At 45.1% G+C, this 24,156-nt stretch overlaps 1 protein-coding gene across 1 annotated transcript in view; it reads right to left on the bottom strand.

Annotated features, from left to right (window-relative positions):
* Nucleotides 1-5,773: 5,773 nt before the first annotated feature.
* LOC144504274 (butyrophilin-like protein 2) overlaps nt 5,774-24,156 on the bottom strand; it is a 30,009-nt gene continuing 11,626 nt past the window's right edge. Inside the window, exons 3-6 of the mRNA XM_078229371.1 lie at nt 17,360-17,707; nt 13,535-13,816; nt 9,671-9,794; nt 5,774-6,252 (exon numbers count right to left, since the gene is read on the bottom strand). Of these exons, the coding sequence (XP_078085497.1) occupies nt 9,700-9,794; nt 13,535-13,816; nt 17,360-17,707 (725 nt within the window). The 3' untranslated portion in view covers nt 5,774-6,252; nt 9,671-9,699. The remainder of the gene's footprint in view (nt 6,253-9,670; nt 9,795-13,534; nt 13,817-17,359; nt 17,708-24,156) is intronic.

Raw genomic sequence — 24,156 nt, 5'->3', positions numbered from 1 at the left:
CGGTTTCCAGTGCGGTCCCAACCTCGCCTGTTCTCTGGCTCTGGGAGACGCACATGCGTCAGGAACACATGCGTGAATCTCACGAAATGGCCGACACACGATTGTCCTGACCCGACCCACCAGAGAAGTTTGTATCATCTTCAAATGTTATAATGCTGCTCCTTACACCCGAGTCTAAATCTAGTAGTGGACGCAAAACTGATCCTTAGGAAACACCACTGTAAACCACCTCCCACTCTGTAATAGGAGGCAATGGTCTAGCGGTATAGCTGGATTATCAATCCAGAAACTCAGCTAATGTTCTGGGGATCCAGGTTCGAATCCCACCACAGCAGATGGTGGAATTTGAATTCAATAAAAAATACCTGGAATTAAGAATCTGCTGCTGACCACGAAACCATTGTCGATCGTCGGAAACCCAAATAAAATTCATTAATGTCCTCGAGGTAAACAAATCTGCTGCCCTTCCGTGATCTGGCCTACATGGCAGCAGTAGCAGTGCCGCGTCACGGTGCCTGGTTTCGACTGGTGGCTTGGGTCACTATCTGTGTGGAGTCTGCACGTTCTCCCCGTATATACGCGGGTTTCCTCCGGATGCTCAGGTTTCCTCCCACAGTCCGAAAGACATGCTGGCTAGGTGCATTGACCGTGCTAAATTCTCCCTCACTGTACCTGAACAGGTGCCAGGAGCGGAGTGACAAGGAAATTTTCACACTAACTTCAATGCAGTGTTAATGTAAGCCTACTTATGACACTCAAACTTTAAAAAAAACTGACTCCAGAACCACAGCAATGTGGTTGACTCTCAAATGACCTCTGAAATGGCCGAGCAAGACACAGTTGTATCAGTGTTTCAAGAAGACAGCTCACCACCAAGGGCAACTAGGCATGGGCAATAAATGCTGACCAGCGACGCCCATGTCCCACAAATAAAGAAACTGATGAGCAATTCAGCAAAAGTCAAGGCAACATAGATATGGAGATGGTTAATGGCACTTACAGAACAAGAATATTACTTGCCACTCATCAGACAAAGCCTGAATGTTGCCCTGGTCTTTCTGGACACTAATGCTGACTGCTTCAGCACCTGAAGAGTCACAAATGGTGCTGAACTGATGCAATCAGCAAATGTACTCACTTTTGATCTGATGATGGAGGAAAGATCATTGATGAAGCAGCTAACAATGGTTGGGCACAGAACACTACCCTGACAAACTCCTGCAACCATGTCCAGGGGCTGAATATTGACCAGCAACCACATCCAGCCTTCCTGGTTCGACGCCAATCAATGGAACTTTTTACTGCATTCTCACAGAGTTTAATTTTATTTGGGTTTCCTGATGCCACACAGTCAAATTCTCCCTTGATGTCAAGGGCAGTCACTAACCTCACGTCTGAAATGCATGTCGTTCACATCTGGCTGTGATAATCTCTGGAACCGAGTAGTTCTGGCAGAATGCAATCTGAGCACTGATGAGCAAGTTATTGGTGAGGAATTACCACTTGGTAGTTCTGTCGATGACCCCTTCCATCACTTTGCAGAATTGGATTTGTGTTGCTTTTTGTGGGAATGATATAGCCCAGCAATGTTTCATTGTTGAGTAGATGTCAGTGCTGTAGCTGTACTGGATCAGTGATGGATCGTGGCGCTGCTAGTTCTGGTGCTTATCTTGAGCATTACAGCTGGAACATTGTCAAGGCTCCCAGCCGTAACATCACGTGGAGTGAACTGGCTGGTGACTGGCATTAGTCATGGTGGGAAACGCAAGTGGAGACTGAGAACACCACAGCACATATGTAACATACAGCCTCAGGAAAGCATGCTGACAGCAAACCAAGTTATCAACCCTCCAGGATTTGGAAATTAGAAACTTCCTGTACAATGCTGCAAGCAAAATCTGGGAGAGATCAGATATTCAGAAAAATATTTTCTTTTGCAGTTTGAACATTTATCGATAAAAATGTTGAGAGGTGGTTTGAGAATTTATTTGGATGATTTTTGACTGTTGGTCAATTGGGTGAAGAGTTTGCCTGTTTTCCAATTGGCTGTTTGAAGACGGGTCAAACTGAGGATGGATGCATCAGGTAGCCAATGACATGAGACAGGACCACTGGGGAAGGGATGGTCGGGAACGGAACCTCCAGACAGGGCCACTGGGGAAGGGATGGTCGGTACGGAACCTCCAGTCAGGGCCACTGGGGGAGGGATGGTCGGGACGGAACCTCCAGACAGGGCCACTGGGGGAGGGATGGTCGGGACGGAACCTCCAGACAGGGCCACTGGGGGAGGGATGGTCGGGACGGAACCTCCTGGAATTCACCTTACCAGAATTGGCAATCCAACCAGGAATACAGGGACCAATCACAGTGAGACGCACCAGTCATGTGGTTTGTGTAGAATTTCTCATTTTTATAGATGTTAGAATGAATATTAACAGTGGTCATCAAAACAATTATGTACAATAGTGAGGATCAATGTGGAACATTTTTCTGATAGCTTCACCTGAGCAAACAACCAAAATGGCCAGGTAACCAAGGTCTCCCACCTGATTAGAGGTACAACACCTCTAACAACTTGACCTGGGACATTGATAATGCCTGGATTTTGGTGACTAAATCTAAACGAGTTAAGTTTGAAGCTGAAAATGAACTGAAGCAATTAAATAATCAAATGTAAAGCTGTGTGGAGATTGTGGCCAGCAAATGGTCTTCCTTTTGAAAAAGGAGCTGGCTGCAGGTCTGTATTCGACAGGAGGCTGTTAGCAAGATCTGTCAGATATTTCATCTGGTAATTACTGCCAGGAATAACTCCCCGTGTAGCTCCGTGCATCCCATTTATTGCAATCCCAATCTTCTGCTGTCTCCCCTGATTGTAAAACATACCCAAACACACCACAAGAGCAATAAAGTTAATGGCCACTCTTTCCCTAAAAAAGGATATCAACTGGATGAGTAGTCAAAGTTTAAATTATAAACTTGATCAATGAAATTAATATTTAAGTTATGAAGTGAGGCAGAAATCACTGAATGGATCTGCAGATGGATTGGAAGTGGCTTACTCACAAATCAGTGCAGAGTTCACCCTTGTTCTCACAAAAGCCGATGTATATTTTCTACAGCGTTAAGGACTCAGAACATCCCAAACCACTCCACAGCAAATGAAGCTCTTTTGAAGTATAATCACTATAGCAACGTCAGAAACATGGCAAAAGAATTTTCACTCAACAAGATCCCAGAAACAGAAATGTTACAACGGTCCAGATAATGTGTCCAGAGGTGGTGGTTGAGGGATTGAGGGAAAAATGTTGGCTCGAACACTGCGGACAACTCCCCTACTTTTCTTCAAATTGAGCATGGGATCATTCAGCTCCACTTGAGAGGAAAGTTGGGACTTTGATTTAACGTCTCATCCAAAGGTTGGCACCCTCGACTGGGCAGCACCTCTTCCGAACTGGACTGCAGCATCGGCCCGGATAGTGTACTCATAATGGAATTCAAACTAAACCCCTTTCTGAATCACAGGCAGCAGTGCCATGCACCGAGCGATAGCTGACAGCTATAAATTCAAGTTCTTTCTTTAGAGGTGATTATTTGAATGTGATCAAGGAAGATCATCTCAGAATTATCTGATAGCACACAAGTAGGAGGCTTGGTAAAAACAGTGAGGTAGGCTGTGAAAAATCTTCAGGAAGACATGGACAGTTTAGTGGAATGGACAGACTGGTACAAATTAGTTTGTGTAAGTGTGGGGGAATATACCTTAATAGAGAAGTATGGAATAGGAGTGAATATGCAAGAGAACGATTTTGCAGAGTGCAGATGAAAGAGATCCAGATGTGCAAATGCATAAAGCCCTGAAAGTAATCGCACTGATAGATAAGCCCGACCAGGAGGCAATATAATTTTTGGCTTTAAACTTAGTGACATAGAGTGTGCAGTAGTGTGGTGGTTACATGCTACACTATTAATCTAGAAAACATGGAAACTTAATCTAGAAATAAAGTGTTACATCAGTAAAAGTGACCACCAAGTTCAGATTTTCATAAAAACCCAAGAGATTTACTCATGTCTATTAAGGAAGAAAACAATTGTCTTCACCCAGTCTGCCTGTGTATGACTGCGGACACACAATAATGTGGTTGAGTCAAATTAGCCTCTGAAAGTAGCCCAGCTAGCCACTCAGTTATATTAAGACTGGTAAGAAAGCCCAGCACCATCTTCCCATGGCTACCGGGGATGGTCGAGCCAGCAGCATCTACATCTCAAAAGAATAAATAATAATCTTCTTACTTTCGCAATAAATTTGATAAACCACAGTTCAGGTACTGTGTTTAGTACTGGGGCCTTCATCAACGTGATGGGCTGTAACTCATCACCATGGGAACCATTGTCGTAGGGAGGGACTTCAGATACAACAAATGTTTCGCTAATTTTAAAATCTTCGATATTATCTTTGGTGAACAAAGAGCAAAAAAATTAAGATACCTGGGAAAAGGTGGGTTAATACAGTTAGTCTCAGACCAACCATGACTCCACTGAATGGTGGGACAGACTAAGGGGTCAAATGGAACACTCTAACTCCACCTAACCACCTTAGTTCTGTAAACCATAGTACGCCCACTTAACAAAAAACTACCAATGCCAGTTTTGAAATTTTCAACTGACCCTCACCCTCGACATCACCCTTTGGGGAATACGCCCAGATTTCCAGTGTGTGTGAAGTGCTTTCTGACATCACCCCTGAACAACCTCGCTCGAATTTTAAGGATATGTTCCCTCATTCTGGACTCGCCCCACAAGAGAAAATAGAACACCTTTCCTCTATCCTTTAATCATCTTAAACATTCACTTGGATCATCGCTTAATACTTAAGGGAATGCAGGCCTGGTCTACGCAATCTGTTTCTGTAATTACTGATCAACCATGGTCACACTGTGATGGAACAGGCTCAAGGGGCTGAATGGCCTACTTCTGTTCCTGTATTGGGACTGTTGTCACTGCAACACAGAAGGGGTTGAATAGAAACACCCTGTGAAAGATTGTTTCCACTGGTTGAAACATTAGTTAAAAGTTATCACACACAGAAAGAGGGATTGTTTGCTTGAGGGTAGATGCTGAATCTTTTTTAAAAAAGGGAGAGCTGGATAAATATTAGAAGCAAATAGGATACATGACTAAGAGGAGAGAGCGGGGAAGAGGGATGAGAAAACAGCTTGATGGACAGAGTGGGATGAATGGCCTCCTCCTGTACTGAAACCTCAAGGTTTCGGCATCACAACACTGTGAGGAACAGACTGATGCAGTCGGTGCACTCGCTTGCATAACATAATCTGTAACTGTGGAACCAGATAATACCCGTTTATAAAAATAAGGTTCACAAAAATTCTCACTCCCAAAAAGGTGGCAGAAAGATGAGAGATCAACCAGGCAAAATAGTGGGTTGTTTGGCAAGTAAACTCCAAAAACACAAACATTTTGTACGGATGGGGGGGCGGGAAGGTTACAGGAGAAAGCGAGACAATCGCGGAGAGAAGTGATCAGCTCTGTTCTGGTCCTGGTGGCATCGTGGGAACCATGGAACCATCCATATCACTGATACAGATTCTAACATCACAGTGACACCTGCAGCAGTTGTAGCTGGATGAACGAGAAGGATTGTACCAGTTTGACCTTCCCTCAGGGCACGTAGCAAACTGGCGAGAATCCAGTGCAAACAGTTCATGGCCCCTTGGAAGCGGGTGACTCAAATGGTAGAAATAGACTTTCATCAGTGTACTTAACAACTGTTGTTTAAAAGGAAATGCTAAAGCCATCGCTATACAGCATGCTAGATATAAAGTGAGAATTCACTAGTTAAATTATATTCTTGATCTGCAGAATCCCTGATTGTAAAAGTCAGTCAGTTTCTTTTGTTTGCAGCAATACACAGGTTTCCCATTGAACTCATGACACACAGCGCATGGACCACAGTGTATAGTGCAAAGACAAACCCATTAAAATAGAAACAGTCTTTTTTTTTGTTCCTTTCTGACTGTATCACAGCCTGTGCAGAGCAAAATATAGCAACGGCTGCACTCCAGGAAGGTCGAGCGCTGGAACTCAGTTGGTTCTGGTGTCTAATAGGGAAGAGAACGAGTCCTTGTTGTAATGGCCGAGGGTGGAAAAAAAAAGTCCTTTTCTCCCACTCCAGCTTGTCCTGCCTTTACACCTTTAAACCAACAGAGTCTTCAGAGATAATCACATTGGGGCAACCTGGCAATGAGAACAGAGTTTAATAGTCATTCCATTTCATGCGAGTAAAACACACGTGGTTGCGCAGCATTCAATGTTCCCCCTAAGCTCTGCAGCAATCAGAATTTGCTGCGTTGGGAACAAACAGGTCATCCACAAGCAACACTCGCTTTCGGATGCGTGAACAGTGACGTAGCATTAATGTCACTGGACTAGTAATCCATGGGGACAGACTCAAGTTCAAATCCCAACACTGCATTAAAATTCATTTAACTAATTAATTCAATGAACTAATACCTGGCCTACCCCTGCTCCTAATTCATACTTTTGCAAAAGTCTGAACTGGAATTCCCTGGCCGTTCACACCAATGGGCATCTCTCGTCCTGCTGCAGTACACGGAGATTAGACATAGTGCCAAATTCTCTATCCTTGCTTGCTGCGGTAATGGGGTACAAACTGTCAGAGAATTCCAGCCCTGGAATTGGAAGCTAGGGAATGTTGCTTTGAAACTGACATCAATCATCATAAAAATCCCATCTGGTTCACTAATGTTCTTTAATGAAGGAAATCTGCCATCCTTACCGGGTCTAGCCTACATGTGACTCCAGATCCATGTGTTGACTCTAACTGCCCTCTGAAATGGCCGAGTGAACCACTCCATTGTACCAAATTGCGACATAAAATTCAAAAAGGAATAACCGGGAGGACCTGGTGGCATCGACATGGGTGCTAGAAATGACAATGGCCCAACAAGCCCCGCCACCATGGGCACACCTACACCAGGTGGACTGCAGTGGTTCAAGAAGACAAGTGCCTATTCAATAACCACTTAAATGTTCCTAAAGTGTCTGACTCCACTATCACTGCAGGCAGTCCATTCCACACCCCAACCACTCTCTGCGTGAAGAACCTACCTCTGATATCCTTCCTATATCTCCCACCACCAACCCTATAGTTATGCCCCCTTGTAATAGCTCAATCCACCCGAGGAAATAGTCTTTGAACGTTCACTCTATCTATCCCCTTCATCATTTTATAAACCTCTATTAAGTCTTCCCTCAGCCTCCTCCGCTCCAGAGAGAACAGCCCTAGCTCCCTCAACCTTTCCTCATAAGACCTACCCTCCAAACCAGGCAGCATCCTGGTAAATCTCCTCTGCACTCTTTCCAGCGCTTCCACATCCTTCTTATAGTGAGGTGACCAGAACTGCACACAATATTCCAAATGTGGTCTCACCAAGGTCCTGTACAGTTGCAGCAGAACCCCACGGCTCTTAAACTCCAACCCCCTGTTAATAAAAGCTAACACACTATAGGCCTTCTTCACAGCTCTATCCACTTGAGTGGCAACCTTTAGAGATCTGTGGATATGGACCCCAAGATCTCTCTGTTCCTCCAGTCTTCAGAACCCTACCTTTGACCCTGTAATCCACATTTAAATTAGTCCTACCAAAATGAATCACCTCACATTTATCAGGGTTAAACTCCATTGGCATTTTTCAGCCCAGCTTTGAATCCTATCTATGTCTCTTTGCAGCCTACAACAGCCCTCCACCTCATCCACTACTCCACCAATCTTGGTGTCATCAGCAAATTTACTGATCCACCCTTCAGCCCCCTCCTCTAAGTCATTAATAAAAATCACAAAGAGCAGAGGACCAAGCACTGATCCCTGTGGCACTCCGCTAGCAACCTGCCTCCAATCTGAAAATTTTCCATCCACCACCACCCTCTGTCTTCGATCAGACAGCCAGTTACCTATCCAATCGGCCAACTTTCCCTCTATCCCACACCTCCTCACTTTCATCATAAGCCGGCCATTGGGGACCTTATCAAACGCCTTACTAAAATTCATGTATATGACATCAACTGCCCTACCTTCATCAACACACTTAGTTACCTCTTCAAAAAATTCAATCAAATTTGTGAGGCACGACTTGCCCTTCACGAATCCGTGCTGACTATCCAGGATTAATCCGCATCTTTCTAAATGGTCGTAAATCCCATCCCTAAGGACCTTTTCCATCAATTTACCAACCACCGAAGTAAGACTAACCGGTCTATAGTTACCAGGGTCATTTCTATTCCCTTTCTGAAACAGAGGAACAACATTCGCCATTCTCCAGTCCTCTGGCACCATTCCCGTGGACAGCGAGGACCCAAAGATCAAAGCCAAAGGCTCTGCAATCTCATCCCTTGCCTCCCAAAGAATCCTAGGATATATTTCATCAGGCCCAGGGGACTTATCGACCTTCAGTTTATTCTAAACTGCCAGGACATCCTCCCTCCGAACACCTATTTCCTCCAGCCTATTAGCCTTTTCTTCCTCAAAAACATGGCCCCTCTCCTTGGTGAACACTGAAGAAAAGTATTCATTCATCACCTCGCCCATCTCTACTGACTCCATACACAAGTTCCCACTACTGTCCTTGACCGGCCCTAACCTCACCCTGGTCATTCTTTTATTCCTCACATAAGAGTAAAAAGCCTTGGGGTTTTCCTTGATCCGACCCGCCAAGGACTTCTCATGTCCCCTCCTAGCTCTCCTAAGCCCCTTTTTCAGCTCGTACCTTGCTAACTTGTAACCCTCAATCGAGCCATCTGAACCTTGTTTCCTCATTCCTACATAAGCAATGAGAGATGTCTCACAAATGCCAGACTATCCAGTGATGCCCAAATCCCACAAAAGGCACATTAAAAACAGACACAATCTTAAAAGAACTACACAGTGCAACAAGTTGGCCACACACACGGACCAGAAACTGGAAGGACCGCAAGTTAAGAGGTTATATAAATGTAAGTTGCTGTTACAATCTCAAGGGACTGGAATACAAAAAATAAGGATGCCATGTTTCAGCTGTACAGGGCCTTGGATTCCATTTGGACGTTAAGTTATGATCTGGGCACTGCAACTTGAAAGCCTATACTGGTCTTGATAGGGTCACATTGTAGATTCACCAGATGATACGAGGGGAGACTGAATAGGTTAAAAGTTATGAAGACAGATGTGTAAAATTATTAGGCTATCTTCAGCCTTCTCTTTTGGAAAGAGAGGCCAAGATGGTCCATCCTTTCCCAATAGGTACAACCTTGTCTTTTTTTTGGTATAACCTTAGAGACTAAAACATGAAAATAAATTTACAATCAGTGAGTGCCCTCTGCTGGTCAGTACAAATTAGTGAATTATTGTCCGTGATACTCCCCTCGGCGTGAAGTTACTGTCGAGGATCAGCCATGATCTTATTGAAAAGCAAAGGCGGCCCAAGCCACCGTCCCTATTTATTACATTCTCGAAGACAGAATTTTAAATAACCTCTCAGAATAAATTCTCCAAATACACAAACACAGAATAAGGAAAAACACATTCATGTCTTTTAAGCCTGGATTGTTAATGAAATCTTCATTAATTACATAGTGTTGAAAAGGTTCAGATACTCACCACAGAACCCCAATCAGATCTCTTTCTCGTTACCACCAACTCCAACAGACAGCGACAATCAGGATGAAAGCACAAACACTTGCACCTGTCGCACCGATCACCGTACCCAATGGTACTCTGTGAACTGCAAAACAGTGAAACATTACTGTGCCATTCTTGTGTAGTGCCAGTACCACAATGAAAGAATCTCAGGATCACTTTCTGATTGGTGCATTTAAGGTATTTGCCTCTTTAATCAGCCACAATATATTCTGCTGAATCCCAGCAGCAAGGAATCTCATCCTTGTTCTGAAATCCCTCCATGATGCTCACCCCTCCCTATCCCTGTAACTTCCTCCACCTCATAACGCTGATCTCTCTGCTCCTTCAATTCTGGCAATCTGTGCATCACTAATCTTAATCGCTCCACCAGTGGTGACCTTGTTTTCAACTGCCTTAGTCGAAGGGTTCAGGAATTCCGTCGCTCTCAGTCTTCTCTCTATCCCCTCAAAATCCTCCCCATTGTTTTGACCAAGCTTTTGGTCACCTGTCCCAAGATCCAAGTCTCTGTCAAACTTTGCTTGATAATGTTCCTGTAAAGCGATTTGGGATGTTTTAGTACATTAAAGGTCCTATCTAAACGCAAGCTGTTGTGGGTAAAGCAGATATCCTGGAATTCAAGTTAGTCCATCACTCAAACATCCTCACTGCTGCTGGAATCAGGTACATCAGTCTGTGGCCTCTCACGCTGTAGGAGAATGTGCTTCGGCTGAACTACAGGACAGAGCACGTGATCTCATTCCTGCCTCAAAGCTGATTACAAGTCAGGATTCCCACTATTGGAGGGATTTGGAAATATTGCTGATCCTTGCACTTTTGTCTTCGTTGCTGACATTGTTGCAAAAATTCAAACAGCTCATAGATATCCTTCAGGAAGATCTGCGCAATAAATACTTCCCCAAAAACAATTTAAAAGAAATAACCGGATGATTACTGCTCCTCTGCAGTGGGAGGAGACCAGGACCCCTCAGGTGGCAGAGAAAAAACATGGCAGGATTTCTAGCGAAAAGTTTCACAAATGCATCATTGCCCCCACAGGAATTTTGACTGATACATTCAGCCACCAATCAGCTCCAAAATATGTAACCATCCAATGCAACCTGAGCTTAATTCAACTTCCACTGTTTTGGAATGGGATCACAGTCAATTCTGGACATCTCTCGTAACAGGCTCCCTTCCCGTGCACCGTGGGTAGCACGGTAGCACAGTGGTTAGCACTGCTGCCTCAGTGCCAGGAACCTGGATTCGATTCCCGGCTTGGGTCACTGTCTGTATGGAGTTTGCACATTCTCCCTGTGTCTGCATGGATTTCCTCCGGGTGCTCCGGTTTCCTCCCACAGTCCAAAGATAGAGGTTTACAGCGTGGAAACAGGCCCTTCGGCCCAACTTGTCCATGCCGCCCTTTATTTTTAAAACCCCTAAGCTAATCCCAATTGCCCGCATTTGGCCCATATCCCTCTATACCCATCGCACCCATGTAACTATCTAAATGCTTTTTAAAAGATAAATTTGTACCCGCCTCTACTACTGTCTCTGGCAGCTTGTTCCAGACACTCACCGCCCTTGGTGTGAAAACATTCCCCCTCTGGACACTTTTGTATCTCTCCCCTCTCACCTTAAACCTATGCCCTCTTGTTTTAGACTCCCCTACCATTGGGAAAAGATATTGACTATCTACCTTGTCTATGCCCCTCATTATTTTATAAACCTCTATAAGGTCACCCCTCAGCCTCCTACGCTCCAGAGAAAAAAGTCCCAGTCTATTCAGCCTCTCCTTATAACTCAATCCATCAAGTCCTGGTAGCATCCTAGTAAATCTTTTCTGCACTCTTTCTAGTTTAATAACATCCTTTCTATAATAGGGTGACCAGAATTGCACACAGTATTCCAAGTGTGGCCTTACAAATGTCTTGTACAACCTCAAGACATCCCACCTCCTGTATTCAATGTTCTGGCCAATGAAACCAAGCATGCCAAATGCCTTCTTCACCACTCTGTCCATCTGTGACTCCACTTTCAAGGAGCTATGAACATGTACCCCTAGATCTCTTTGTTCTGTAACTCTCCCCAATGCCCTACCATTAACTGAGTAAGTCCTGCCCTGGTTCAATCTACCAAAATGCATCACCTCGCATTTGTCCAAATTAAACTCCATCTGCCATTCGTCAGCCCACTGGCACAACTGATCAAGATCCCGTTGCAATTGGAGATAACTTTCCTCACTGTCCACTATGCCACCAATCTTGGTGTCATCTGCAAACTTACTAACCCCCTATATTCTCCCATGCCCCCTATATTCTCATCCAAATCATTAATATAAATGACAAATAACAGTGGGCCCACCACTGATCCCTGAGGCACACTGCTGGTCACAGGCCTCCAGTTTGAAAAACAACTCTCTACAACCGCAGAAGCCAATTTTGTATCCATTTAGATACCTCACCCTGGATCCCGTGAGATTTAACTTTATGCAACAACCTACCATGCGATACCTTATCAAAGGCCTTGCTAAAGTCCATGTAGACAACATCAACTGCACTGCCCTCATCTACCTTCTTGGTTACCCCTTCAAAAAACTCAGTCAAATTTGTGAGACATGATTTTCCACTCACAAAGCCATGCTGACTGTCCCTAATCAGTCCTTGCGTCTCTAAATGCCTGTAAATCCTGTCTCTCAAAATACCTTCCAACAATTTACCCATCACAGATGTGAGGCTCACTGGCCTGTAGTTCCCAGGCTTTTCCCTGCAGCCCTTTTTAAACAAAGGCACAACATTTGCCACTCTCCAATCTTCAGGCACCTCACCCGTGACTATCGATGATTCAAATATCTCGGCTCGGGGACCCGCAATTTCCTCCCTAGCCTCCCACAACATCCTGGGATATACCTCATCAGGTCCCGCAGATTTATCTACCTTGATGCGCTTTAAGACTTCCAGCACCTCCTTCTCTGTAATATGTACACTTGTGTGACTTAGGTGGATTGGCCATGTTAAATTGTCCCTTAGTGTCAGAGGGACTAGCTAGGGTAAATGCGTGGGTTTTTGGGCTTGGACCTGGATGGGATTGTGCTCGGTGCAGACTCGATGGGCCGAATGGCCCCTTTCTGGATTGTAGGATTCTATGATTATACCCAAGGCTGCCCACTGAATAATGGATCTAAAGTAGATGCAATTCATTAGAATGACAGAATGAAGGAGGCCAGCTAATTAAAAGGACCCACGCACCCCGGACATACCCTCTTCCATCGGGAAAAAGATACAAAAGTCTGAGGTCACGTACCAACCGACTCAAGAACAGTTTCTTCCCTGCTGCCATCAGACTTTTGAATGGACTTACCTTGCATTAAATTCTCTGCACCCCAGCTATGACTGTAATACTACATTCTGCACTCTCTCCTTCCCTTCTCTATGAATGGTATGCTTTGTCTGTATAGCACGCAAGAAACAATACCTTTCACTGTATGTTAATACATGTGACAATAATAAATCAAATCAAAACCATTCATCCCAATCGTGCGTGCGCCAACTCTCTGGAAGAGCTGCTCAATTAGTCCCACTCCCCATAGCACTGTCAATGTTTCCTTTTCAAGTAGTTAACCAACTCACTTTACTTCCACCGCTCGTTCAGGCAGTTCTGGTGGAAAAGTAATTATCTCTTCACTCATGTCCTTATTGTCGATTATATTAAAGCTGTGGAAACTGATCCCCAAAACAGGAGAGACCCACTCAACAAAGGCCAGATTAAACTTATTCAGACACCAATAGACAGCATCAATGACATTACCCATTCTACACCCCTTTACTGAAACATCGCCATACTCACTCAAGCTGAAAGTCGACGACAATCCCTCATCCAACTGCTGGTCCCACATCGAGCAAGTGTAGTTACCGGTGGGCCAGTTATCCATTTCCAATGTGCTCTTCACACAGATACTGCCACCCGTGCAGTTAGATAGCTCAGTATGCGAGTATCTGGTCAGATTCGCCCCTAGTCCATTTTCCCAGGTCACGCTAGGAGCTGGGTACCACCCAGAGGACTCACAGACGAGCACCAATAGGCCCAGGTCATCGGAAGATGAATGAATGATGGGCTGTGTGCCAACAGCTGAAAAGCAAAAAGCAAACAATCTGAACTGAGTCACCAAGGCTGATGAAATCTTACCTCGTTGGGTCTTCTTCTAACTCCAGCACTGCTGCTGGGTTTGGGTTTTCAGAGAACAGCTGCATAGTAACCGATGACCCACTTTACAGCTAGATTTATGGAGTGGGGAATAGGATCAGGGGAGCTGATTAGAGAAAGAGATGGAAGCAGAATCTTGAGGTTCAACTGCCTTCAGCAATGGCAGATTAACTTGTTGTCAAAGTCAATCTGATCTTGGGCTTTGCAAGCAGGGATAAAAATCAATGATGGTTAACACTTACAAAACTAAAGACAAGTCTCATTTGGGGTAATTCTGGGAATGACTCTTCAGGAAGGAGGTAACGATCTTAGAGAAACAGCAGAGGAAATTCATCCTAATGAGACCGGGGATGACAGACTTCAGTTACGTGGAGATATCAGAGAAGCTGGTTTTTTCCTTCAAGCTGAGAAGATTAACAGGTTTACAAAATTATTAAGGGTTTGGAATAAATAAGGAGATACTGCGTCCAGGGATGGTCACCCTCGTGTCTGCGTGGGTTTCCTCTGGGTGCTCCGGTTTCCTCCCACAGTCCAAAGATGTGCGGGTTAGGTTGATTGGCCAGGCTAAAATTGCCCCTTAATGTCCTGAGATGCGTAGGTTAGAGGGATTAGCGGGTAAGATATGTAGGGATATGGGGGTAGGGCCTGGGTAGGATTGTGGTTGGTGCAGACTCGATGGGCCAAATGGCCTCTTTCTGTACTGTAGGGTTCTATGATTCTAAGAACATGGATTTCAAATAATTGGCAAAGATCAAAAACAAAGATGAGGATTTAAATTTTTTTTTAAACCTAGCACATTGTCATGATCTGGACCACGCTGACTGAAAGGATGGTGCAGCAGCTTAATACAATTTTCAAAATGGAATTGGGAAAATACATCTTTTAAAATAATCTATTGTGTGATTTGGATGCTGCTGGCTTGGTCAGCATTTATCGCTCATCCCATAGAGGTCTAGAAGGGGAGAGCATTTACAGGGCCACAGGGAAAAGAACAGGGGAGTGGGGCTCGTTGTCAATGAGCTGGAACGGGCACGATGGGATGAAGGTTATCCTCCCCATCCTCTACAATTCAACGTGATTCGTGTACATCAAAGACAGTAACACCGGATGTGTCAATTCAAGTTGAAAATTCTTCAGTAAAACATTTCTTTATTCTCTCAACGTTTCTAAAACATGGCATCAGGTGTTTGGCTGATCCTCCACTCAAATTAAATCCCACGAGGTTTAATACACCAGGCAGTCTGAAGCAGCAAATGAAAGATTAAAGAGTAAGAAACCATTTTTTTGTACTTTCCAGTGAAAGTCCAGTAAAAGAAATTTTGATATTAAGACTTCCATTTATTGCTCAATAATGTTCTCTGATCCTGCCTTCTTAACCATGCTCTGAAAACTGGCCTTTTGATAATCAGCCTTGGCTTGGGGACAACTCCCGTCTCCAAGTCAGAAACCCCAGAACCGGTGCAGACAGGATCTGGAGCAGAAACCTACCTTTCAGCTCCAGGATATAAAGTACACCCAACCACTTTCAAATCATTGATGGTAAATCATTGATCTTACGCAGTTAAACCTTAATGGGAAATAAATTCCTTTTGGCTATAATGCTGGCTATTTTTATATTTTATTCACCAGTCTGATTGCACTGTCAACAGGTCAGGCAGGCACTGTATGTTTCCCACCATCAGCCCCTGCCACTCCCACTCCACATCCAAGCCTGTCATTATAATGCCCCTCTTCCCCTCCAATTTCACTTATACTGGCTGGGAGTTAGCAGAAACTTCACTGGGCACTGTCTCACTCCAAACTCTCCAATGTGCAGGGGTATGGTGAAAAGTTGGGGGTGGCACTAAGTCATGACACTCATTTGGAGAGCCAGTACAGACACAATGGGCTGAATGTCCTCCCTCTATGCTGTAACACAACACTTAGCCCTGCAAATCAATACTGTCTGACACTAAGCTCTACCGTCCCTCCTACCCTCCTTCATTGAATTTGGGAAGTCGTGGTTTTATAAAAACTCTCATTTCAGGGGAACATTTGCCGCTTTCAGCCATGGTTGAGTGGACAACACTTCTGCTGCCCTCACAGTCAGAATATTGTGGGTTTGAGCCCTCACTTCAGCGACCTGAGCACTAAAATAGGCCAATCCTCCCAGTGCAGTACTGAGGGAGTGCTACACTATTGGAGGTGCCATCTTTCAGATCAGACATTAAACCTGATCTCAAAATCCTCACCATCAGCCAAGATTGCCTTTTTCTGCCTCCACAATAGTTCCCACCTCCCCCCCAGCTCAGCTCACAAGGTAACTAGGTTGCGATACAGAATTACACTACTGACATGGGTTCAATCCCTGTACCGGCTGCAATAGTTTCTCTTTGTCTTGCCCCATATTTGGATGTGGAGTGGTGCCCTTTTAGCTATCTAACCATTTAACCATTTCTCTCTCTCTAACAGAGATGCCTGTACCCTCTCGTGAACTGTGACTAACTACCCTTCCCTGATCCAACCCATCTGCGACTGAAACCCTCATCCATGCTCCTGTTATGCCCAAATGCAACCTGTCCAAGGCCATTCAGCCAGACTCCCAACTTCCATAAGCTTCAGCATCCAAAAACCCAACTTGTTCACCCTTTACCCTTCAGAACAGGACATCTGGGTCTGTAGGTGACTCCAGTCCCACAGAAACGGGCCAACTCTCAACTGTCCTCTGAAGGAAGCCAGTTACCAGCCCAACTTCAGGGCAACAAGGGAACGGGAAACAAAGGTTACTCTTGCCAGAGAAGTCCACATCCCGAGAATGGAGAAGATAATTTAAAAAAAAGTCTAGCCAGAGAACAGCCATGTTCCTCGACTCAAAGTCTTAACAATGGATTGTGAATATTCTGCAACAAAAATCAAACCTTCCAGATATGTGCACCGTATGACAATCAACAAGACGATTATGGATTATACTTTACTTTTATCAGTCCAACGAGATGACAGACAACGCATTCCAAGGCAGAGGCATCATACACATTTTAAATTACCTTGTCCAGATGGGAGCAGCAGTACTTCCTGTTGAAAGTACTCCTCTCCAGATCCCTTCTGCTTTTAAAAAGCATTGATGAATAAGGAGGCAGCAATGTGGCACATTGTGTTAGAGCTCTGACATACGACCACAAGTAATAGCAAAGAGTCTCAAGCCATGATCCCAATCCCACACACGATGATTTCCTGGACTCGCCTGGGCTGCTGTGGAAAGATGCTGGGCGCAGAGTGAGGGAAGGAACACAAACAAAGCCCAGGACAGGATTTAATTTTGATTTTTAAAAAATATATATATATCTGTATAAATAAATGCTTTTAGTATCCAAGTTTAAATACTGCTTTTCTCCAATCATGATCAGACTGACACCTGTACAAGAGTTTCTGAAAGAAGCAATTAATCCATTTTGTTTTAGTCAGTCAATGTAACGAGTACCCTATTCTTACCTCGTATACTGAGGAAGACCTGGGTCTCAGTGCTTTGTGAACGACTGGCAACAGAGAGTTTGTAGGTGCCAGAATCAAACAGAGTCACGTTCTTCAACCTCAGGGACACGTTTCCTTTTCGCACCTCATTGTCAAAGATCTCGGCTCTCTCTCGGTAGCTGGGGTTCTGCTCTCCTAGGCTGCTATGGCTCATTGTGTAATTGTAGATTATCCCCATAGCATCCTCCTTCTTCCAAACGAAAGCCACGCTTCCAGCCTTATTTCGGGAATAAAACCGACACTGGAGAACGTCATCTTCTCCGGCCTTGGCCATGATCTGCTCCTCTTTACACTTCACTCTAAGACGACCTGTAAGCAACACATTCAGAAGAGGATTACCTCATCACTATGGCTAACACACCAGCTCTGAACAGCGCTACCCAATACCTTGCAATGAGCCCAAAACACTCAACAGGAACAAGAGGAGGCCTCAAGCCCCTTGGACATGTTTATCATCTTGCAGATTGTAACAGGTTTGCTCCATCCCTCACTGATAACGGCCCCTCTTGCAGATCATACAGTGGGTCAGACAGTATCTTTCAAGTCCTGGTACATGAATTGGGATGAAGCTTGGACTGAGGGCCGGAACGCCACTGCTACCACAGGGTCCAATTCGCTGTGAGCCCACATGAACAATGTTAACTTGTACCTCGGAAAAAATGGAAATGTCAATGGATGCAATTGGTGCATGAATTTGGGTCTGAGCACTGAAAAACTTGTATCAGCGACTGGTGAATGCAAAATCATCAGTAATAACCTTCACCACCACAACCCCACCCCAACTAATATTCGGAAAATGACTGGATTCCAAGCAGAAGAAGAAACCTTAGTCAACTGTCAGTTCTATTGCCCAGGAATAACTGTGACATCCAGGGCAAGGCATGACTGTCATGATCTGTGTGGCTCTGTCATTACATACTCTGCCATTAACCAAGCCTTGTCGTTCAAAGAGCAACCGCAATGGGAGCAAATCTCTGGCCCCGCACACCCAGGCGCAAATCGCATCATGGCCAGAGAATCTCACAAGAGGGGCCAATTTGCACCGGGGAGTACCCTACCCCTGTTAACCCTGCTGTCATGCAGTCTGGTTCACACCCAGGAAGGACATGAACCAGAGTAGCATATTTAAATCTTAATTTAAATATGCGATCCTGGGCTTCAGCCAGATTCACCCAGCTCCCAGTATTCACCGACCCACCGGCGCAACAGGAAGCCAGCGGGGATCACTCCTCGTCTCCCCAAATGGAGACCAGGCGTGATGGCCCATGGCAGGGAGGGTGGTAATCGCTGTAGCCCCCGGGTGGTCAGCGACATGGTTGGCATTTCCCAGGGGAGGGGGGGGCGGGGGGGAGGGATTCTTTGCCAGTGAACGGGGAGGTCTGCAGTGTCGTCTACAGATCAGGGCGCCCTTTCCAAGGAGCAGCCTGGCCACCGTCTATAGGTCTCTCATCTCTTTGCCAGCCAGAATCGCCACAAGCTCCATAAAAATGACCAATTGCCTTCTGAAGGACACTGACCCACCCGGCGAGAATCTCACCAGATTTCCCTCTGGGGACAACACTTAGAAATGTTTTGGGTGAATTGCATCTGAAGATTCGAATTGGTTAATTCCCCTTTTAGCACCAGCCAGCTGATGAACTCAAATTGGAAATTGTCTGCTTTTGGAATATTCAAAATGTTGAGGGTTAGTTTGGATCAGAACCAGAATGCTGTTATTGCAGCATTAACTCCTTACAAGGGTGAGGAAATGCAGAACCATCGATGGGAACACTTCAACCATTTGCTTTCACCTGCCACACCCTCCAAACAGAAAAAGGACAGACAACAGGTCAAATGTCCAACAACTTTGAACTGCAAACACAGGAAAAGAAAGTTAACCTTCCACCCTTACCAATGTTTAATTTTAGAAAATTCTCTCCTGTGGACATTGAAGTGATTTGAGCTCTAGATGGCGCTCTAGGTGAGGAAATGGTGGCATCGTTGATATGACACTGGGCTAGTAATCCAGAGACCCAGGTTAATATTCTGGGGACATGGATTCAAATCCCACCAAAGCAGTGGTGAAATTTAAATTAAAAACTAGTCTCATTGCTGGTGACCATGAATCCTTTGTCAATTGCTGTAAAAACCCATCTGGTTCACTGACGTATTTTAGGGAAGGAAATCTGTCATCCTTACCTGGTATGGCCTCTATGTGACTCCAGACCCACAGCAATGTTAATGGCCCTCTGGAATGATGTGATAAACCACTCTGATCAGTGGCAATGCGGGACACTGGTTTTACCAGCATTAAATAATTCTAAAAAATCACGTTCGCAATTTTATTCAGAAATGTGCAATCAAAATTCCACATGAAAAATCTGAGTGGGTCAAGGGGAGCGAAACAAAGATTCAGCATCCATTCTGGACCCCATGGCACCAGGTCAAACATGGGCAATGAAAGCTCTTGACGATTATCACACACCACCACGCCCCCTCCCCCCAGCTGATGAATCAGTCCTCCTCCATGTTGAACACCAGTTGGAGGAAGCACTGAGGGTGCAGAATATACCCTCACCAACCTGCCTGCTGAAGATGCATCTGTCTATGACAGTATTGGTAGGAATGACCACCGCATGGTCCTTGTGGAGTCGATCATTTTGTGTGGCACTACCACTGTGCTAAATGGGATAGATTTCAAACAGACCTAGCAACTCAAGACTGGGTATCCATGAGGCATTGTGGGCCATCAGCAGCAGCAGAATTGTACTTAACCACAATCTGTAACCTCATGGCCCGACATAACCTCCACTCTACCTTTACCACCAAGCCAGGGGATCAACCCTGATTCAGTGTAGAGTGCAGGAGGGCATGCCAGGAGCAGCACCAGGCTCACCTAAAAATGAGGTGTCAACCTGGTGAAGCTACAACTTGCGTGTCAAACAGCAAGTGATAGTCAGAGCTAAGCAATTCCAGAGCCAATGGATCAAATCTAAGCTCTGCAGTCCTGCCACATCAAGTTGTGAATGGTGGTGGACAATTGAACAACTCACTAGAGGAGGAGGCTCCACAAATATTCCCATCCTCAATGATGGAGGAGCCCAGCACATCAGGGCAAAAGATAAGGCAGGAGCATTCGCAGCAATCTTCAGCCAGACGTGCCGAGTGGACGATCCATCTCGGCCTCCTCCAGTGGTTCCCAGCATCACAGGTGTCAGTCTTCAGCCAGTTCAATTTACTCCACATGATATCAAGAAACAGCTGAAGGTACTGGATACTGCAAACGTAAAGGGCCCTGACGATATTCCAGCAATAGTACTGAATGTGCATCCCTGGCCAAGCTGTTCCAATACAGCTACCACAGTGGCACTCTTGTTCATCAGTAAAATGATGGAAGGGTCATCAACAGCGCTATCAAGTGGCACTTAGAATCACAGAATTCCTACAGTGCGCAAAGGGACCATTCAGCCCATCGAGCCTGCACTGACAACAATCCCGCCCGCCCTAACCCCATCGCCCCACTATTTACCCTGCTAATCTCCCTGGAGACTAAGGGATAATTTGGTGTGGCCAATCAACCTAACCTGCATATCTTACTCAGCAATAACCTGCTCATGGTCGCTCAGTTTGGGTTCCGCCAGGATCACTCAGCTCCTGACCTCATTACAACCTTGGTTCAAACATGGACAAAAAAGAGCTGAATGCCAGGAATGAGTTGAGAGTGACTGCCCTCAACGTCAAGGCAGCATTTGACCAAGTGTGGCATCAAGAAGCCCTAGCAAAACTGATGTTGGTGGAATCTGGGAGAAAACTCTCCGCTGGTTGGAGTCATATCTGGCACAAAGGAAGATGGTGGTGGTGGTTGGGGGTCAATCATCTCACCTCCAGGACATCACTGCAGGAGTTCCTCAGGGTAGTGTCCCAGGCCCAACCACCTTCATTCAGCTGCTTCATCAATGACCTTCCTTCCATCACAAGGTCAGAAGTGGAGATGTTCACTGATGACTGCACAACATTCAGCACCATTTGCAACTCCTTAGATACTGAAGCAGCCCGTGTCCAAATGCAGCAAGAGCTGGACAACATCCAGGCTTGGGCTGACAAGTGGCAAGCAACATTCGCGCCACACATGTGCCAGTCAATGAGATTCTCCCCAACAAGAGCAAAGCTAAGTGTCGCTGGGTCAAAATCCAGGAATTCTCTCCCTAACAGCACTATGGGTTTACCTATACCTCAGGGACTGCAGCGGTTCAAGAAGGCAGCTCACCACCACCTTCTCAAGGGCAATTAGGGATGGACAATAAATGCTGGCCTAGCCAGCGATGCCCACATCCCATAAAAGTAAAGTATTTAAAAGCTGACCATTTTGAGCACAGCTTTAACCACCTGCCCTAATATCTCCACATGACTCAATGTCAATTTTTTATCTGACTCCTATAAAACATCTTTGAAGTTAATAGTTGCTATAAAAATGCAATTTATTGCTGCCCATCACTTTCTAACTTTATTGAGCAAATTTGGGGCAAAGCAATCGGACAGCAAATTCCTCCAGCACTGATACGGGTTAAAGTAATGCTGATAGCAGTTAGAGATTGAGCCAAGACTCGGCTTCACGGCAAAGCAACTGATTAAAAAATCACTGGTTATCTGGTTTACAAACATAGAACTTTGCCCACACAAGGTCATTCCATCCATTGTGTCAATTCCAGCTCTCAAACAAACATCTGCTACGGCTACTTCCCCCTTGCTGCGCTGTACCCCACTGCCCCCTCCTTCCCTCCCCCACCATTCTTTGAAATGTTTATTTTCCAAGGATCTATCCATTTCACTTAATTCATTGTGCACGCTAAAAAAAATTAATGAATGGTATGAAGGAAACTGGGTGTCCTGGTACATGAATCACAGGACATTAGCTTGCAGGTAGAGCAAGTGGTGAGGAAGGGAAATGGAATGTTGGCCTTTATTGTAAGGGGAATGGAATATAACAGTCGGGATGCTTTGTTGCTGCTGTGAGACCACATCTGGAGGATTGCTTTTGTCTCCCTATTTGACAAAAAGATATAACTGCTTTAGAAGGAGTTCAGAGAAAGTTCATGACTCAATCCTGTGATGAAAGGCTTGCGTTATGAGGCAGATTGGACCTGTAACTACTGGAGTTTAGAAGAATGAGCAATGATATTGAAACGTGCAAGATCTTGGGGACCTGATAGGGTTGGCACCCAGAGGATGTTTCCTCGTGTGTGTGTGTGTGTGTGTGTGTGTGTGTGTGTGTGGGGGTGGGGGTGAATGAGGGGTCTCCCTTTTAAGGTTGAGATGAAGAGGATTTGTTTCTCTCAGAAGATATTTGATAGACAAAGAGAAGGAAGGGTTATTTGGTGGGGGGAGAGGAGGCAAAGAGGAAAGTGGAATTGAAGCCACAACCAAATCAGCTATGGTCTGATTGAATGGCGAAACAGGTTCAAAGGGCTGAATGGCCCACTCCTGCTCTTAAGTCTCATGTTCGTAAGTATTGTGATCACTTCTGTTTTCCTACCAGCAGCTGTAGGACAAAAGGGAAAAGAACAGGAGAGGGTGACGTGCGCGAATGAGAACAAAGCGACTTCATTATCAGGAAAATGTTTAATCAAGTCTCGGGATCATTACAACCCCACCCCCTCCTCCCTATTCTCTACTTATCCTTAACCCTACACAGTGAGAGTCAAAGAGAACAGTAAATGAAACTGTCGACTTCCCAGCTTCCATGGCACAGGTGGGGATCTGTATTAGAAGCACAGTGTCTGTCACTCAGTGCCATGCTGCTAGGGCAGCCCAGCTTCACTCAGCAAAGACAATTTAAAATTGTTGGGGAGCATCAGAAGGTTGTACAACTGGATGGACCACCTTAGCAAAGGACAGGAAGGGCAAGAGCTAGGCAGTGGGTTCCGATCATTTATATGTAAATTACATTATAAAAAATACACCTTTAAACAGATAGAAATTCACAGCGCTTCCATTTCAGTCAATGTCCACTCTTGGTCACGTAAGGAATGCTGGTCAAATATCCTTGGATACCACATGAATATCTTGTCCAGGTATCCTTGATGCTCGAACTGAGAAGGGGTGGTATAGTGGTATTGTCACTGGACTAGTATTCCAGAGACCCAGGGTTAATGTTCTGGGGACTCGGGTTTGAATCCCACTATGGCAGATGGTGAAATTTGAATTCAATAAAAACTTGGAATTAAAAATCTAATGATGACAGTGAAACCATTGTTGATCGTCAGAAAAACCCATCTGGTTCACAAATGTCCTTTAGGGAAGGAAATCTGCCCTCCTTATCTGGTCTGACCTGCATGTGACTCCAGACCCACAGCAATGTGGTTGATTCTTAATGCTCTTTGAACAAGGGCAATTAGAGATGGGCAATAAATGCTGGCCAGCCAGCAACACCCACATGCAATCTGAAAACAAAACACAAAGTCTTCTTGCATCACAACTTTCATATGAAGCAGGTCAGCAGTCAAATTGAAACAGGATGGCAGGAATCAGCCGTGGGTCAGTGGGAAACACTCACGGGTCAGGGGCTCAAATCCCATTCCAGAGTCTGAAGCATAAAATAAAATGCTGATTGAGTGCTGAGTGAGTGCTGTGCTGTCAGAGGTACCATCTTTCAGACAAAAAGTTAGACCGAAAGCTCCATGCGGCCAACTCAGGCATTATTTTGAAGAGCTCACTCTTGTGTCCTGGCCAATAATTTTCCCTCAAAATACAGCATCATGGGAGTTTCCTGTGAGCACATT

Source organism: Mustelus asterias, chromosome 15 (assembly GCF_964213995.1).
Source record: "Mustelus asterias chromosome 15, sMusAst1.hap1.1, whole genome shotgun sequence".
NCBI classification, from domain to species: domain Eukaryota; kingdom Metazoa; phylum Chordata; class Chondrichthyes; order Carcharhiniformes; family Triakidae; genus Mustelus; species Mustelus asterias.
Note: the sequence above shows the minus strand (reverse complement) of the source record. Positions and strands in the feature narration are given on the sequence as shown.